A 20,441-nucleotide genomic window follows, 5' to 3' on the forward strand; every position below is an offset into this window, starting at 1 on the left:
ATGCAGTGTATATGGGGGACATGAGGGGGGGGGAGGGAAGAGGGAGAGGATGGGGGAGGGGAGAGAGAGAGGGAGGGATGGGGAGAGGTAAAGAGAGCGGGAGAGAGAATGAGAATGAGAAGACTGCCCAAGGCTTTGGCTAGGATTGCAATAGCTAATTACTCAGAAGGTGACTTATCCTTTCTCTCTGTTTTGATCTCAGTTTTGTCATCATTGTCATATAGACCCAATGAAAAATCAAGAGAAGTTTTCTCTATCTATTTATTTATCCATAGAGATATACTTATAGCAATGTGAGACAAGTGCAAAGATATGGAGATGGGGGATGGAGTGTCGTATGTGAAGAAAAGAGGAAAGTCTAATTTGGCTGTATTAAAGAGAAGAGGATGGAGAGTAATGTCCAGGAAGATTAGAAATAGAAGTTGGGACTAGGTTATACAAGGTTTTAAAAGTTAAAATACCACGATCCTTATTTTTCCACTAGTATGTGCCATTTTGTTCCAGATGTGTGAACTTCTCAACTATTTCTGTGACTGTGAACTACAGCACAGAGTAGAAGCTATTGTTGCTTTTGGTGACATTTATGTGTCCAAGCTTCAGGCAAACCAGAAATTCCGCTACAATGAGCTTATGCAGGCCCTAAACATGTCAGCAGCCCTGACTGCCAAAAAGACGAGGGAGTTCAGATCTCCTCCACAAGAACAGGTAAGAGGGAAGGGCCTCAGGGTCTGCAATATGAGAGGTAGGGGAGTGTGACAAAGTTCTCCACTTAGGATCAGGAAGACTTTGGTAATTCTACAGTAGTTTACTTTATGATCCTACACAAATCACCTTTCTGAAGCTCAATTTCTTCACCCATAAAAATGGAAATGACAAATATAGGGTTATTGTAGGATCATATATTTGTAAAATCTTGAAATGTAATATATAATATATATATATATATATTGGCTCTTAGTACCCATTTTTCTACTGAACTACAAGATCATGAAGAATAGTAGCTGGCATTTAAATAACACTTTTAATATCTGCAGAGCACATACGTGTTGTCATTTGATCTTTACAAGAACCTTGGGGCATATTATTATCCCACTTTTATAGATAATGAAACTGAGGCAGATAGTGATTAAGTGACTTATCCAGGATCATAAAGCTAATAAGTGCCTAGAGATTTAAACTCAGAGCTTCCTAACTCCAGATCCACTGACAAAAGATTTATCACAGAAAAAAAAATATCCCATGGTCCCTGAAGTCTCTTGGCAAATGGGGAAATTAAAATAAGGCAAGAGAAATAACTATACTCCTCATTACCATAAGGTTTCAAACTCTTCATATTGTGGGAGTGCCCTCTGAATTTTTCTCTAGCAAGTCCTGTCCCAGTATATCACTCTGGTCAGTTCCCATATTGAATGTCCTTAGCATCCCCCCACCAATGCTGTTTATAAGAGTGTACTTCCCCAAAATATCATAGATTTAAAGATGGAAGAGACTAGTTCAACCTTCTCATTTTGCAAATGAAAAATTAATGTTCAAAGAATTGACATTCTCAAGGTCATATATAAGCATCAGAGACAAGATTTGAACATAGGTCTTCAGCCTCTAACTCCAGCCAGTTTTCCTCTTTCCAATTCTTGGAAGAGCCCAGAGTGGCAAGGAAATCATAACTAGAAATATTTTCTAGCTAAGATTCCTAAGGCGGGGGGGCAGCTGGGTAGCTCAATGGATTGAGAGTCAGGCCTAGAGACGGGAGATCCTAAGTTCAAATCTGGCCTCAGACACTTCCCAGCTGTGTGACCCTGGGCAAGTCACTTGACCCCTATTGCCCACCCTTACCACTCTTCCATCAAGGAGCCAATACACAGAAGTTAAGGGTTTAAAAAAAAAGACTCCTAAGCCCACATTATTCCACAGAGATAAGAGATAGGCGGTTACAGATCATTGGTGAAGGACAGTGAGCTTAATGGAAGAGGATAAGAAATTAATTCTAACTTCATAGATCTCTGTGTTTTCAACTTTATAACTCTATTACTTTCAAGAGTTTCTTCCACTCATTTTTCTAGGATGTCAGAATTCAACCTAGGCCCATTTTTACTACTACCATTTGAGACAGTTGTTGCTATATCCTTTACAAGTCATTCATCCTCTTCATTACAATTCACTAATAGCTTTACTTTGCTTCTTAAGAGAATTCACACCATCACTTTTAAATTTTCTTTTGCTTCTAATCTACTAAATTATTCTCTAGTTTGTCATTTCAAAATAATTTCTTCATTTCCTGTCTTGCTGAAACTCCTTTAGATTTCTCCACAAAGCCTCAGGATCCTCTTCAACTAATTCAACTCTAAAACGCATATCTCATCAATACCCACTGTCCTAGAGCCCTCCCTCCCCTGACTTGAGCATGGAAAGTTCCTCTTAGAACTTACAGAGGGTGCCCCACCTATTGCACTCCTCTGGATATCACTATTATATCCATTCTCACTTTTACCCATCTATACTTTTCAGCTTTTGTCTTTCTCATTATATTATAAGGTCCCTGAAGTCAGTAACTGTTTTTTTTCTTATCTGTGTATGCTTAGCAAGGTGCTTAACAAAGTAGCACAAAGTAAGTGCTTTGTTAATGTTTTTTTAACTGACATCTAAACATCATCTCCAGCCTCATGATATCAGAATAAAGAAGCTACTGGACTCAATATATATGAAAAAGTACTGGTGCCCTAAACTAAGTTTTCCCAAAATCACTATGCAATGGACCCTAAGCAGTTATGATTATTCCCATATGATTGAATCTATTAAAGAATGAAGGCAATAGTACAAAGGAAATAAAAAGCAGTTGGTGAAAATTTTCAAAGGGAGAGGGACACTATAAGATAACGGTGAAGCTGACAAGAGTTCATCCCAGGCACTGTCTTGAACTTTTTAAAATGCTTGACCCTTGCTTTATCCAGTGTTCACAGGAGATGATGGAACTTCCCATGAGAAAATGACTTTTTTATTCTTGAAATCAATCCTTTTGATCTCACTTTTAATAAATGCCCCATAAGGTAGCTATTTGTATAGTCTGTTGTGATAATTATCATGATTTTGTATTAATAGTACAGCCACAAATTAGTTTCATTTATATTTCTCAGTGATGATGACAATAACAGCAACAAAAAATATATTTACATAGGACTTAAGGTTGTACAAAACTCATTTCTCATAATAACTGGATAATGTGAATTGTATAAATATTATTATCCCTTTAAAGAGACTCAGAAGTTTCTGATCCTATGAATAACTACCTTTAAGTCAGCTTAAGAATTTGCCACAAATCTTTGCTTTAAAAAAATTCCTATAATAGCATTTGATGCTTTGAGATCTTCTTCTTATACTATGCACACTGTAGAAACAAAACGATGAGGACATTTAGGTAGATGGAGACATACAAGTATAGGAATGATAACAGAAAGGAAGCTAAGATGTGTTCCTTGCTCTCATGAAGTCTTCACAAATGCTAACAGACTGGTTTTAGATAGAACTGATGAGACTATCTATCCATGTCTATTGTGACCAATACTAACTCTGTCCTGTTTCAGATGATCGTAAAACTCTAACTTAAATCTATGAAAAAAGTAAGTTTATTAACATGTGCATATCTTTTCCTTAGGTTCTATGATCTCTTCTGACTGTTCACAAACCCGAGATTAAGAATCTAGTCCTTTCACTAATCCACATGTATTTTATCCCTCATTTAACCTCTAGACTCCAGTCAAATGAACTCTCTGATATCTTTTTGTTACTATGGTATAGTAGAGAGATAATGGACTTGAAATTAGAAAACCTGCTTTCCTGAGTCTTAGCTCTGCCATTTACTAGCTTTGTAATCTTCCTTAAACAAGCTATTAAAACTTTATGGGTCTCAGTTGCTTTTATCCCACAGGGAATTTATTAAGGATCAAATCAGATATTAAGTTTGAATGCACTCAAATTATGACAATGTAAATATAAGCTACTTTTATTTTACCATTTATTTTTTAAAAAACCCTTACCTTCCATCTTAGAATCAATACTGTGTATTGGTTCCAAGAAAGAAGAGCTGTAAGAGGTAGGCAAAGGGGGTTAAATGACTTGCCCAGGGTCACACAGCTAGGAAGTGACTGAGGCCAAATTTGAACCTAAGACCTCCCATCTCTAAGCCTGGCTCTCAATCCACTGAGCCATCTGCCTGCCCCTTTTTTTTTTTTTTTTTTTTTTTACCATTTCTGCATCTTCAAATTTATAATCTTCAATTCCTGAAATTACTTTCTTATTTTAGTCTACCAGATCCTCTTCTGTTATTTATTTCAAACATACTTCAAATGCCTCTCCTATAAAAATTCTCCCTTAATGAACTGGAAAAGGAAGAGACACTAATAGATGTTCATTGGAGATTTTTACCCAATTCATGGTTCCATCACTTTAAAAACAGCAGGTGAAAACAAATCAGGAGGCATTTAGAACAAATTAATAAGAAAATAAAGAAGGATGGGTTAGAAAACAGGTTATATAATAATAATTCATACTTTTAGAGCATTGCAAAGCATTTTCCTTGCAAATAATCTGTGGTAGTTCAAGTAACACCCCCATTTTAAAATAGGAAAACTGGTTCTGAGACTAAGACACTTACCTATTGTTACTCAACTAATAAGCCTATGTGACAAGATTCAGACCCAGAGATCTTGACTCAAAATACAGAATTCAAAGCCATTTTGTATTGGAATGGGTAAAGGAATCAGTATTCGCTAAAGATAATATGATTACCTCATCATGGTAAACTGAAGGAAAGGGAGAAATATAAAAGTCCTAATCTAGTAAACATTTAGGATTTAATGAAAAGATCGGTAACCTGAGACATGAGATTTCAGATTTAATCTCAACTGACAATAAGTGACCTTAAGCAAGCTTTTTCTCAAATTCCTCCTCTTAAAAATTGGTGGGTTGGACTAGGTGGTTCCATGGACCCCTCTCTTCTAACATCTTATTGCTCTAGATCAGAGGTTGGCAATGTATTGCTCTCAAGCCATATCTGGCTCTTTTGAGGGCCAGATATCTTTCTGCAGGAACCATAAAGTCAATTTTTTTTTTTCAGGCACTGTTACAGAAGCGCACACTGTGAGCACTGTACAGCTCTCTCGAAATTACATTTTAAAAAATGTGGCGTTTATGGCTCTCACGGCCAAAAAGGTTGCCAACCCCTTCTCTAGATGATTCTTTCCCTCATGTCTTAGTTTCTTCAGAATTAGGAGAAAAGATAATCAAGAGTGTTAAGGTAAATGGTCTTAGGCAGAAGTAACCAACTGTTTATTTTGAAAAAGAGACAATATAAGGGTAAAATGACTCAGTCTGCCATAGGGAGGATATGATGTGTTTATGTAAGATTCTTTTCGATGTCATTAAAAGGATAATTTCTAGGGATCTATCATAGAGCAAACATTTATTTGTTTGGATTTCTTTAGATGTTATCTTACCTTAAGATGGTCAACATGATTTCTATATATCCCAACTAATTGTTTAAAATTTTAGCTGTTTCTCTTACTGCAGCAATGATATGTGTAATTTCTTATGAATAATATTCAGAAATAACTAGTTGATTTTAATTTTTTCCTTCAAAGATTAATATGCTGCTAAATTTTCAATTGGGAGAGAATTGCCCCTGTCCAGAGGAGATCCGAGAAGAACTATATGATTTTCATGATGATCTTCTTATTCACTGTGGTAACCTGCCAGAATAAAACTATTCTTTACTTCCCCCAATATGTCTTGTTCTTAATTTTTTATAAAGAGTTTGAGGAATCTTTACATTATGTAAAATTATTACTATTGCATGAAGTTATTAGTTCTTACCAGTTTTTTTATAGAGGAAAGAAAAAGTTAATGACCCTAGAAATTACCCAAAAGAGGCTTTTCCCATTGGTGGGATATCCATATAGTAAAGTAGACTAAAGTAGACTCTAGTAAAGGGTTTGAAAAAGAGAAGAGCTTGACAAATATTCTTATAAGAACCATACCCATTATTTATAAAGTTTGGAATTTGAAATCCAAACTGCATCTGGCTGAAACTTTGAGATAAGCCAATGACATTGTTATCTTAAGTATTTCTATTTTATTGTTTAAATGTTCAAATCCATTGATCTTAGAATGGTTATACTATCCTTTAATTTAAAAATGAGCAATGGTTATTCTAACTAATTGATTTTTGTCCAATTAATGGTATGTTTTCACTGGAAGTATCATTAATCTATTATTTTAATAGGACACCAAGATTTTTGATACTTGAGATATCTGCTTCATATCAATGTGTACTAAAGGAAGAGCCTCAACTTGAGGTTTCTACATGCTTTTATATATTTCAGAAATAAATCCAAATCTAAAACAAATCCAAAAGGACCACAGGAAAATTAAGATTTGTTTGTAGTTGGCCTTCAGGTATCTCTAAAGCAAAATATTTAATGATGGGAACAAAATAAACTTTATATGTTTTTCTGCTGTATGACTATTCATTACCAATAATTATGAAGTAAAGATGATAGAGGCATTTTCAATCAATTTTTATCATTTTGTAGGAATTCCATTGGAAGAGGAGGAAGAAGAAGAAGAAGACATTTCATGGACAGGCAAACTAAGGGCACTGATATATAAAATTAAAGGACCACCAAAGCCAGAGAAGGAACAGCCAATGGAGGAGGAAGAACAGTGCCCAAGTAAGTGTCTATCCAAGACACTGTGGCCCTACCTTCAGGTGTCTATAGAGAAAGCTAAGTTACTTTCTATTAAAGGTTAGAAGTGAATGTGGGTTGCTCAGCCTTAGAAAAAACTCTGGGTATTGTTGAAACAGTTAATAATGGTATTATTGGTTTGTGTTTTGAATTATGCTTTTCTTCTAAAATTGCAAATTCCACTCAGAATGTTTGGAACTTCAGAGGACTTGTCTGATTACCTTGTGGTCCATACTGTGAGAAGAAATGTAGCATTTTAAAGAGTACTAGAATTGGAGAAAGGAAAAATCTATGTTTGAATCCTGCTTGGTAGGTATGTGACTGTCAGCAAATCACATAGCCCCCTGTTTCTTTCTCTGTAAAAAAAGAAAAGGATGATTATCATACTTATAATTCTTACTTCATAGGATTATTGGAAGAACCAAATGGCTTTATAAACCTCAAAATGTACATAAATATCAGTTATTGTTCCTATCAATATAACAGCCCTAAACTTTGTATTTTGCCTTCTTAAATGCTTATTTATTCTTTTTCATTTTTATAGATTCTATAGCCATGTTAGCTTCCTCACATCATACCAAAACTGTGTTGGTAAGGAATTCAAATAATAGGTCAAAAGAGAAAATAAAGATTAAGTATGATTTCCCATGAATCAGTCTTCAGTGGTAAGGTCACAGGTCTAATAAAGGCAGATCTAATAAATAGGAAAAGAGGCATCTGAGCCCAAAGAAAGAAGTAACTCATATTTATATAACTTGTAAAGGTTTGCAAAATAATGTCTTCCAAACAATATTATGAGATACCTATATTTAACAGATGAGAAAACTAGAGCTCAGACAAAGATTTTCCAAAGGTGCTGTAATTGGTGACAAAATTGTAGTTTGCACCTGGGTCCAAGTATTCCTATAGATAAACCATGTTGCTTCCTTATAGGATGTCAAAAATATGTATATACACACAAATCTAATAGGGTTTCCTATATTAGAAGAAAATAAAGATAAATTCCTCTAAGGTAAATTCTTTTAATGGGCTAAGATGAATTATTGTCTTTTTTAGTCTTTGTTATTTTTCTGTAGCATTGCCTCTTCAGTGAGGAGAGCCTTGATTCCAAAAGGTGCATGTTAAGGCTTTGATAAACAGGACTTCACATTTACCACCAGCTGTTCTTTAAACAAAGTCAGGCCTTGTTCATATTCATTTCTTAAGTCCTTATATTATTTTATATTATGAATGGCTCTAATCTTCCTTACCCCATGTCAAAACAAGATCATAATTTGTTCAATATAACAGTAGACTGTCTCTAATCCTATTTCTAAACCATTAAAACATCAAGTGTAAGACTGTCTAAACATTATGTATAATCATTGCCCATCTTCGTACGTATTTTTCAAACTTGTCATTGGCTTAAAGTAGAAGAAAGTTCATGGATTTTATCCTATTTCCTTCTCCAGTAAATCTTAGTATGTGTTTTCAGTCATAGAGTGGGATACTATCAAGAAATTGTTTCATCTGAAAATATTTCTCTGAGAATCATAAGCCTATTTCCCCTTAAATAATTTTCCCTTTTATCAGTATTCCCACAAAGAAAAGTTAACATCATTTAGCAGTAAAAGAACTGAAACACATATAAGAAGCAGGGAAATTTTTGAAGTTGCTACTATGGCATTATTTTGCTCTTTCTTCTTTGGCATCAATAATAACAGCCAATAAACCTGAATTTTTTAAGTCCCTGCTATGTGTGAGAAATTATACTAGGTCCTAGGAATATAAAGAAAAGAGCAAAATAGGCAATTTTTACATGTAAATATATATGCCAAATAAATACAATTTAGAGAAGAAGGCATGTATCATTGGCAATATCAAGAAAGACCTCATGTAGAGGGTAGTAGTTTAGCTAAACTTTTAAGGGAGCTAGGGATTTTCAGAGGCATGACTGCAGAGGGAGTACTTTTTAGATGTCAGGGACAACTTTTGCAAAGGCATGAGGATGAGAGATTGAATGGCACCAATGAGGTACAATAAGAAAGCTAGTTTAGGAAGATGGATTCAAAATGGTAGAGTATAACATGCAGCCTTGTTCTTACTCCAAATCTCCTTCATAATGATTTAGAAAATGTACCAGATTTAATTCCAAGTCAGTAAATCCAAGAAAAAGCTATAGCGAGTGAATTTTCCAGTCTAAAAAAGCTTAGGGAGACAGTGAAAGGGATATAAAGGCATTGGTAATAGAGCCTGACCAGGAGCACGCCATTTGGAGCACTCTAGTATCCAGGGCCTGAAAGAGATCTGAGAATGGACACTAGAGCAGGACAACATCCCAGAACTTGTGTAGGGTATAGTAATGAAGACCCTCTAGTAAGCAGCTATTACTAACCATTTTTCGATTTTTAGATTCAAGGCAGAGAAGAGCAGTTGTAGAGAAGAATAGCAATTACTAGCACAGCCTTGGCTTCATATTAAGCAAGGAATAAATTCTAGAAGCAAATAGTAGCTGTGTGGTTCTGATCCTAATAATAGAGCAGGGACTTATTACTAGCCTATAGTCTAGGATGGAATAACAGCCTGCCATGAAATTATCAGGACAGGCAAAATGGGAGCCTATAAGGGAATCCAGCTGCTCTGAACCTGCAAAGCCTTCTAGCTGGCTAATAATGGCTGAATCCAGCAGCAGTCTATTGAAATGAACTAGAGAATAGCTAAAGTTCCCATACTGGAGTTAGGCATTTTCAGAATTCACAATAGAAAGGCAGTGATCAGACTTCACCTAGGATCACATCACTTAGGAGAAGTGATAGTTTGTAGACACCAGCCTAAGTAGCGAAGGCAGCAAGAGGACAAAAGAAGACAGCATGTCAAGCCAGATATTTCTCCCAGAGGTACAGAGATCTCAACTCTAACAATTTCCAAAGTCAAAAGTAGGTTAGAAAAAGGAGCCAAAAAATAAAATAATAAAATAAAAGAATACCATCATGTAAAGCTATTACAGTAACAGGGAAATTCAGTATACAAACCTAAAAGAAAAGAATGACTTGAAACAGCTTTAAGACTGGCTTTAAAGAGGACTGCAGGTTGGACAAAAATCCAACCAGAATTCCTAAAAGAAGTAAAGCAAGAATTTTTTTTAAGTTAAAACATACGAGGCAGCTGGGTGGCTCATTGGATTGAGAGTCAGGCCCAGAGATTAAAGATTCTTATTGTTCAGTCATTTTTCAGTCATGTCTGATTCTTAATGACCCCATCTGGGGTTTTCTTGACAAAGATACTGGAATAGTTTGCCTTTTCTTTCTCTCACTCATTTTACAGATGGGAAAAGTAAGGCAAATAGGGTTAAGTGACTTGCCAAGGTCACCCAAAAGTAAGTGTCTAAGGCCTTTAATTTGAACGCAGGAAGATGCATCTTTTTTGACTCCAGGCCAGCACTGAGCTACTCCAATCTTATCACAGAAGAAGATACTGAATAAGTCATCTATGAACTCCCAAGGAAAAAAATCCCTAATACCCAAAGGATTTATCAGTATAAAGAACAACTGATTTCAATTTTACTTAAATAATTTGAAAATATATGGGGAAAAGAGGTCTTGGAAAATCCTTTCTATGACACAAATGTGGTCTTAATACCTAACCAAGGAGAATCAAAAGAGAAGAAAATTATAGACCAATATTCCTGATAAATATTGATGCAAAAATGTTTTAATAAAATATTATCAAGGAGACTACAACATATTCAAAAGATTATATGATCACGTAGGATTTATACCAGAAATACAGAGTTGGTTCCAAATTTTTAAAATTGTAAACATAATTAACCATATTAATGTGTGGGATGCTAATTGAGCAACCAATACCCCCACTTACTTAGATAAACAAACAAGAGTTGGAGAATAAGAGTGAAGGAAGCAGCTGTTTTATTCCTTTCATGAAAGGAGGCATACAAGCTTTATGTACAGAATGCAAGTTGGTTAAAGGATCAATATATAGGATCCCTAATCACAAAACCCCCTTTCTGTCTCCTCCCTTCCCTTCGACTTCTTACAGTTTTGATTGGGGGAGGCTGTAATTTACAATCTTAAATGCATGGGGTTCAGAGAACAGTGAAAATATCAAAATATACAAAAGAAGAGTTACATTTAACATCCTTTAAGAGATAAAGAAGTAACTGAACTGCCAGTTGCCCTTGAATTAGGGCCCTTTGTTCCTTGATATCAGTCACTCTTCCCAGGCTCATCTCCATGACTACTAGGCAAACAGTCATCAAAAGCAACAAAACTAGCCTCCATATCCCTTTCTTTGTTGGGATAAAAACTGGGTGTTAGGGGGCATTTGGTAGCTCATTGGATTGAAAACCAGGCCTAGAGATGGGAGGTCCTAGGTTCAAATATGCCCTCAGACACTAACTAGCTGTGTGACCCTGGGCAAGTAACTTAACCCCCCATTACCTAGCCCTTACCACTCTCCTGCCTTAAAATCAATACATTGTATTGATTCTAAGGTGGAAGGTAAGGGTTTAAAAAAACTGAGTGTTAACTGTGCTTTTGCCTTGAGGATATGGGGTACAAACCGAATTCTCATTCTGAAAATATTACACTTAATTTTATCTCACTTATTAATACAAAAACAAAAATCATATCAATAGTTGAAGAAAAAGCTTATGGAAAAAAACCGTATTAAAAAAGCATAGGGATAAATAGAGCTATCCTTTAAAATGATAAATAGTATCTATCTAAACTATATTCCAATATTATCTATACTAAAATCCGAGGTAAAATAAGGATGTCCATTTTCACCATTATTATTCAATATAGTGCTAACAATGCTAACTAAAGCAAGAAAAAAAAGAATTTGGAAGAAAGAGCATGAGCAAAGAGGAAATAAAGGTGTCCCTTTTGGCAGATAATACAACGATTTTCTTATAAAATCTTATAGTCAACTAAAATAATACATGAAAAAGTTAACAATTTCATCAATTGCAGAATATAAAATAAACCCATAAAATCATCAGAATTTCTCTGTGTATATCAATGAATGTGTATGTATATGAGACCAACTAGAAGAGACATAATAAGAGAAATTCATTTTCAAATTTCTGCAGAAAATGTAAAATGCTTTGTGTAACTGTTATGTAGAGATGGACCACTCAGGTGAACCCCCAAGTCAAGATCAATAAGCAGAATGTCTGCTCACCTCAACCCCCACAAAGCAACTGCCAACTCTTCTCAACTGCCCCCTCACCCAAAGTTCTCCAGGGGGGTCCCCTGGAATTCTGGGCGAGGCTGTCCCTGTATCTTTGCAGGGATTCCATGTATCCATCTCTACATAACAGTAACATACCCATAAAAACAACATGAACACAACTATAAAACACACTACACAAAGACAGATCTAAGTAATTCAAGAAATATTTAATGACTCATGAGTAAAATGAGCCAATATAACAAAAATTACAATATTACTTAAATTAATTTACTCATTCAGTGCCATATAAATCAATTACTCAATAATTTATATAACTAAAAATAAGTAAATGAAAAACAAAATTCATTTGGAGAAAAAACATCAAGAGCAAAGGAATTAATGAAAAAAAATTTGAAGAAAAAAATGAAATAAAAAACTCAATCTATAAGCAGAGTCATAATCAAAACAATTTTGTGCTGGGTTAGAAGTAGAAAGGTTGAGCAGAGCAGATACACAATGCAAAAAGTAAATAATCACAGTGAGCCTAGTGATGTATAAACCTAAAGATCCCAGCTATTGCAGCAAGAACTTAGTATCCAACAAAAACTATTGGGGAAAATTCAAAAGCAGTCTGGCAAACACAAAATATAAATTAATATCTCACATAACATACTAAGTAAAACTCTAAATCAGTACATGATAAGGAATAATAGCATAAATTAAAGAAGCATGAAAGAAATTAAAACCCAACAAGAGAAAGAATTTCAAAAAACATAAAGTGATTAATTTCGTTTCCATAAAATTGAAATTTTGGTGGGAAAAAACTAATATAGCTAAAATTAGAGGAGAAGAAGGAAACTGGTGGAGGAGAATCTTTGTAGGAAGTTTCTTTGGTAAAGATCTCATTTCTAAGGTCTAGATAACAGTCAAATTTATAAGAATAACAGTCATTCACTAATTAATCAACAAAGAATATAAATAATAAATTTTGGAGGAATAAAAATCCAAGCTATAAATAACCACATAAAAGTTGTTCTAAAACATTAGTAGAGAACTATACATGAAAATAATTCTGAGGTACTACCTTAAATTCATCAGATTTGCAAAGTTGGGGGGAAAAAGTAGAAATGAGAAGTGCTGGAAGAACTGTGAGAAAACATATACATTAATGCATTGTTGTTGAAGCTGTGATTTGTGAAAGGAAGAATTTAAATATCAGTGAATTACAATTAGAATTAAGAAAGATTTTGCAGTTATCTCTACAAAGTTATAGAAAACATAGAATAATATATTCAAAAAGGCAAAAGAGGAAGGAGTAACTAAGAAGAATTTACCCAGCAAAACTGAGTAAAATACTACTTGAAGAATAAAAAATAGATCCTTTCAATGGAAAGAAGGAACAAAGGAAGGAAGGAAGGAAGGATGGATGGATGGATGGACGGATGGATTAATTTATTAATTAAACATGTACTCTGTTCCAGACACTGTGCTAAGTACTTTATAAATATTATCCCATTTGATCCTCACAACAAAGCTAGGATATAAGTGATATAATTATCCCCATTTTATAGATAGGAAAGCTATGGCACACAGAAGTTATGTCTTGCCCAGGGTCATGTAGCTAATCTATGGAAAGGGATAGAAAAGAGGGTATATTCAGAGTCAGATTAGTCATAAGCAAAAAATAATAATACCTAAACTCAGAAAGGGGAATGTAAAAAGAAGATTAAAAGAACCAAAAGGGCAAGATCTTAAATAAAGGAGTGGGGAATATAGAGAAAAAAAAGTGTAATAGAATGGATGGAAATAATTAAATATCTTACTATGAATAGGAATCAGAGAACTTTCTTTTTTTAAAAAAAGAAGGTAACAAGTAAATTAGAAGGCAAAATCCAAAAATAAAAAAAAAAACATACTTAAATGGATTTAAAATAAAGGGTTTGGGTCAAAATCCATTATGCTGCAGCTAAACACACAAAAATGGGGGTTGCAATTATTTCAAATAAGACAACAGGAACAAACTATGTTTTAGGAAGAGAAACAGACAATAAATTAATTGCAATACTTAATATCTACACCAGATGTCAGAGTTTCTAAATACATAAGGGAAATGCTAAATTAATTACAAGGAGAAAGATACAGTAAAATGACTATTGAGGGTTATTGATTTACCCCATCAGCCCTATATAAATTTACTGAAAAATAAAAAAGAAATGTTAAAGACCTGAATAGAATTTTATAAAGCATAGTCATGATAGTATGATAAAATAGGGATAAAAAGGAGTATAAAGCTCAAGCTATGCATGATACCTTTACAAAATCCAGAACATTATCTTAGACATAAAAACCTAATAATCAAAGGCTGAAGAGGAAAAATGTCATGTATATTTTTTATTGACCAAAATGAAATTAAAATCATATTAAGTAAAAGTCATTGGAAAAATATTAAAAATCAACTAGAGACTAGCAGTCCTAAAGAATTGGTTGGTCTAAGGACTAAATAATGAAATGATAGGTAATTTTATTAAAAATAATGAAATAATTTATCAAAATTTGGGGGTTGTTGCCAAAGCAGTCCTTGGGGAAAATGTATATCTCTAAACATTTTAGGAGAAAGACAGAGACAGAGACAGAAAACAGCTCAATGAATTGGGAATACTGCAAAACCCAACAAATTAAAAACTCCAATCTAACACGAAAAGTGAAATCCAGAAAATCAAAGAAAATTTATTTTAAAAAAAATTTTTAAACTCTACTCAAAGATTTAAAAAAAAAAAAAAAGCAAGTAGAGATTCAGCTAAACTGCAAAACCTGTCCATCAAGTGCAATGAAGGTAGCTGAATTGGGATTTTAACTAGCAGATTTTATACCCTTGATATCTACATTCTTTTCATTATTTCTGCAGAGGCAATAATAAAAAGAGTAATGGATTTGGAATCAATTTGCAGGTTTGAATCCTGGCTCTGCAACTCACTTGTCTGACCTTAGACAAATCATTGAACCGCTTTGAACCAGTTTCCTCATTTATAAAATGAAAGAGTTAGGCTAGATAATCTCTCATGTTTCTTACAGCTTTAAGTAATTGGCTCATAAATTAAGTCTAAAAGTATTCTAGAAATGTATAAATTATTAAACTTTTTTAAAAATTACCCAAAATAAGCACAAAGTCTATCATCCATATTAATGATCTTTGTGGGGAGAAGATGAAATTTTAAATGAAGTTTCTTTTGTCTTGCAAACCATAATGCCCTGTCAACTTCTGTCCTTAATCACAGAGCACAGGATATAAACACTTTTACCCCATGATCATCACTTGATGGTTTGCATGTTTAAGAGAGAGGTACTTTCTATCTCAGATTTTAAAAAAGAAAGCTTTGTGTTATCTTCTGGCAAATAATTGTGCTTTTATAATGTCTTTCCATTTTTTAAAGGACCATAGCAAATCTATAATGATTTTAAAAAAAACCCTTACCTTGCATCTTGGAATCAATACTGTGTATTGGTTCACAGGAAGAAGAGTGATAAAGGATAGGCAATGAGAGTTAAGTGACTTGCCAAGGGTCACAAAACCAGGAAGTGTCTGAGGCCAGATTTGAACCCCAAACCTTATCTGTAGGCCTGTCTCTTAAACCACTGAGCCACCTAACTTCCCCCATAATTATTTTTTAAAGAACAATTTCTGATGTTAAATGATGTGTTCTGGTTTTAGAAACACTCTTCTCTGAGTCATCTCTCCTATAACTCAATTGGGTCAGAGACTTTCAAGTACAGCTATACTGTTTCTATCTGTTATGATGTTAAGTTGAATAAAATTCCTTAATATAAACTCAGCATACTGTGTCAATCACATGATGACTTCTTCTGAGTGTGCTTCCTTTATGATTAACTCCACTGAGACTTTCTATCCCTGATTTAAAGTTTCAGAAAAGAAATCAGATTGCCTTCACTCAAGATAAATGAAGGAAAGAAAGGGATGTCAAATGTACTCCTGTTAAAAATATTCAAGCATATTTCCCTAAACATATGCCAATCCCTAATAAGTGGATTTCATTTTAAATGAATAAATGTTATTATACCTTTATTAATGCCTTGGAAGCAATTCCAGAGGCAGTTATTATAAGCTGAATTTATAATCACCCAGAGATTTTAAAAAGAAATGTATATGATTTAGATAGAAATAGTTTCCTTTCCCCATGCAACCATGCGAACTTTAAATTACCTACTATCATTAATGTAAATAGTGTCATTCTCACATCTGAATGATAATGTCTTATTACCAAATGTTCTAAATTTATGAACTCACAAATAGGAAAATGGCATTGAGACAGGCTCTTAACCACAGTCAACATTAGTCTATTCCTTCCGATAGTCACCAACATCTGTTTTTTTAATTTTTTTAATGGTAGACACTTTATTGGGTGACTTCTAGTTGTAGATTATGATCAAAATATAAAAGTAAGAATCTCTTCTTTACAACAGTACAGCACAATAATTTAAACCTGACTTTTTCCTTATCTTAGATTACATTGAACCAGAGGTTATTAATGAGCACCCTGTCTTCCTTCCTTTCTCACAGAAACAAAACAAAACAACATGCCACAATTTCTTCTTGTAAGCCTGATGGACTAAAGATGAGTACTTTAAAAATGAAGAAAATAAACATTTTTCAATAAAGTGAACAGCTTTATAGATGCATGGTCTTCCTTCCCAAAGAGAATATATATATATATATATATATATAAATTTGAGCAGATTTCACTCCATTCCTATGTAGTAAAACTGGACAGTCCAAGAATTAGGCATAGAAGTAGCTATTCATCCAAACAATTCTGCCTAAGAAATATAATGCCTTGGAGACATTTCTCATCTCTGTTTATCTTAGTAGTCAGCTAAAATGCTATTTGTAGAAGTTTTTTTACAATTAACTACATGTAATTATAATTTTGGTAATTATAAAAAGCAATGTGAGGATTTTTGTAATAACCCCATAGATGAATCTATAATCATCTAAGGAAATCACATTCACATGACCATTTTCCCAAAAATATTCTATAACATTTAAAGATGTTTCATTTTTTCATTAAAAGCAATTTAGTTTATCATTTATTTCTTCATTTTCCATTCTTGAAAGAATATCAACTGTTTATCAAATTCCCTTTCCTGCACTATTCATCAAGCCTTTTCAACAAGGCTGAATCCAGAATGAATCTATCACCTCTCAGGTAGGGGATCCTGTGCCAAAGATATTATGAGACCTATTGTCCTGGAGATTATAAACATAATATCAGAACATTATCCAGAATAAAAATATAAGTACTACTTTATTAAATCCATATAGTACTTTAACCAGTGCTAGACATAAAGAAGGTGATTAATAAATTCCTAATGAATTGGCTTACTCAAGATCTAGAGAAATTGTGAGGTTTAGTTATTTGGTTATAGATAAATTGAAAGCTGGATGTGTATAATAAACTTATATAGTATAATATCATCTGGAATCTATAACTCTGTGTCCACTTTTAACCAAGATAAATCCCCTAGTGTTAAATTTTTTATTAAAATTTTCTCAAGAGACTGTTTGGAGTAGGAGTATAAATTTATTGATTATATCCTTTTATTGGTTAGGCCAGCATCATAGCCAATAAAGCAGCTTAATAAATAGAGTTTTAGCAATTCATCATTCAGCCCCTCCCTTGAACATTCCAAGACATTTCTAATTGGTGGATAACTAAGACATGGTCTTTCAAACCATCCATCTCTTCTCATCCCTAAGGGTGGAAAGGTGAGGGGTTTGTCACATACACCTCCTTTTTTATTAGCCAAATTCTTTTAAAAAGGAAGACATTCTTTGGGATTCTTAAGGATAAAGAAAATGCAAAAAGCAGTAGACTGGATAGAATCTCTGATCCAGAGCCCAGACACAGAAATACACAAAAATTCTCCCTAATATATAGAAATTGGTTTAGGACCTTTCTACACTAGAGCTCTGATATGTGAATAATTAAAAGATAAATTTTCACATTAGTCATGTACTGAGCAAGAAGCAAGTCCTGAAGCAAAACTATGGCTGTTTGAGTTGAACCCAAGGAGAATAGTTGGGGATGGAGTGGAGGTATTATAAAAAATGATGAGGAGGATAATTTCAGAGACACCTGTGAAAACATGAATGAATGTAGAATGAAATAAGAACGAAGAGAACATAGGAAGGAAGGAAGGAAGGAAGGAAGGAAGGAAGGAAGACAAACGGACAGGTAGGTAGGTAGGTAGATAGGTAGGTAGATTTATGGGAGAAACATCCCCTCTCTGAATTCATGTGGTAGATAACTACTACCAAATACGTATTTATCACAATGCAAAAATTATGGAAGTAGTGGGCAGCAGGATGGCTCAGTGGATTGAGAACCAGGCCCAGAGAGACAGGAGGCACTAGGTTCAAATCTGGCCTAACACACTTTCTAGCTGTGTGACACTGGGCAAATCACATAACCGCCATTGTCTAGCTCTTACCACTCTTCTGCCTTAGAACCAATATACAGTATTGATTCTAAGATGGAAGGAAAGGGTTAAAAAAAATATGGAGGTAAAAACCTAGGTTTTATTATTAGGCCCAAACATAGGTTCAGACCTCAGAGAAAACCTGGACCATCATTAAGATTCTAACACAATTTCCTAAAGGAAAAATTACATCTATGTCACAAAAATAGCTCATTTACATATCACAGGCTTGTCCATTCCTCTTAAGTCATAAAAGTTAAAGAACATATAGATCCATAATCCCATGCCTTCTTCAGTGTTATAAAAGTTGGACAAAATCAAACAGAATCACAATCTCATATATATTTCCTAGTGAAACAAACCTCTTCAAGTAAACTCTATAAATAAATTAAATCATGTTACAAATTAAACTACATTTTGAGGATTAACAAAAAGACTTACTGGAGAGAAGGATTTACATGTTGCAAAGGAACAGTTGAGATTCTTCATCTGATTTCTTATCTAAGGAATGCTTTAAGTCAGTGATTCCCAAAGTAGGCGCCACCACCCCCTGGTGGGTACTACAGCAATCCAGGGAGCGGTAATGGCCAAAGGTACATTTATCTTTCCTATTAATTGCTATTAAATTTTTAAAAAAATTAATTTCTAGGGGGCTAAGTAATATTTTTTTCTGGAAAGGGGGAGGTAGGCCAAAAAAGTTTGGGAACCACTGCTTTAAGGTTTTTAAGTAAATTTTCACATTTCATGGGACAGCTTTTATACAGGTGAGGTTAATATGTAACTCTTAACTAAAAATTATTAAGATGAATGGTCCCAAGTCCAGAATAATAAAAATGAAATAAAAATTCCATAATAATAGATATCCAGATACAAGAGAGAGAGAGAAGGCATGGTCAATGCAAAAAATTATTTGCTTGACAATACATGTTTTTGACAGAAGTTTTGTTTTTCTTTCTCTGTTGTGGAACAAAAAAGGTGGGAGAAAGAAAAGGGAGATTTGTGTTGACTGAAAAAAAAAAAGGAAAATTGAATTAAATAAAAGTGCACATGAAGACCTTCCTCGAGATTTGGTTAGTGTGAAGGGTTAAATTTTGGGTGTAGGAGTTTGAACAAAAGCCAGTGCACAGTTTATAAAATAAGTAAAATAAAACTCTGGAAATTAGTGTTAAATACAAACATTAATAACTAACATTTTTTACATCATTTGGAGCAAAGAACCATGTTATAATGTGGTTCGTAGCTATCTAGGGAAGAATGGATTGAGATAACTAGTGAAAAGATATCTGGGTCTGGAAAATCAAATGTTTCACTATTTGATTCCAGAGTCCTTTCTCCCATGGCAAACCTTCATAAAGGACCATATGCACCCCTCTGAGATTCCTCTCATTGAGGAGGAGTTACAGTTTGGCTATTACATGGACATGCCCCATTGCAATCATATTGTAAAAATTCATTTGCCTCATTTTGGCTACTGTTTCCATCATTCCCATAATTTCCAAAATTGCTTTTTTGGAAATTGTTTCTGTTGTTATTATTATTTCTAGAATAGTTATTGGTTCTAGAATAGTTATTCCTAAAGTTCCCACCATTATTTCTAAAATTGCTGAATATTTTATTCCAGTATCTGCTGTCCACTTTTTCCTCACAAGTAGCACATTGTCCTCTGGTTTGTATATTCTCTTTGGGTTGTATATTCTCACACACAAGCAATAGCTAACCCAAAACTTGTATCACCTTTTTCAGTTTATCAATTTTTCCCTTTAGTGCTTTTATCTCCTTTCTTAATTTCTACTAAATCACTATCATCAGCATCTTTCATTTCATGCCCATTATAAACATAAACTGCCACTCTCCTTAATTCATTAAGGTCCATATTCATCAGTTAAGGCAACTGGTTTTGAAATAGTCCTTGACTACTTTGCAACAATTCTTTACAAAATGCCTTCTCAGTTGTCTAATGTCTTTCTCTTGTTAAATCAATGTCTGTGCATCTTCCTTCCAGTTCTGTAAGTTTGTCCTTGAACTGTGAAGGATTTT

At 33.9% G+C, this 20,441-nt stretch overlaps 1 protein-coding gene across 1 annotated transcript in view; it reads left to right on the top strand.

Annotated features, from left to right (window-relative positions):
* Positions 1 to 20,441, top strand: part of RYR3 (ryanodine receptor 3) — a 570,927-nt gene that overhangs the window by 289,685 nt on the left and 260,801 nt on the right. Inside the window, exons 33-35 of the mRNA XM_044660040.1 lie at positions 505 to 705; positions 5,634 to 5,736; positions 6,585 to 6,722. Of these exons, the coding sequence (XP_044515975.1) occupies positions 505 to 705; positions 5,634 to 5,736; positions 6,585 to 6,722 (442 nt within the window). The remainder of the gene's footprint in view (positions 1 to 504; positions 706 to 5,633; positions 5,737 to 6,584; positions 6,723 to 20,441) is intronic.

This window comes from Gracilinanus agilis, chromosome 2 (assembly GCF_016433145.1).
Source record: "Gracilinanus agilis isolate LMUSP501 chromosome 2, AgileGrace, whole genome shotgun sequence".
Taxonomy (NCBI): domain Eukaryota; kingdom Metazoa; phylum Chordata; class Mammalia; order Didelphimorphia; family Didelphidae; genus Gracilinanus; species Gracilinanus agilis.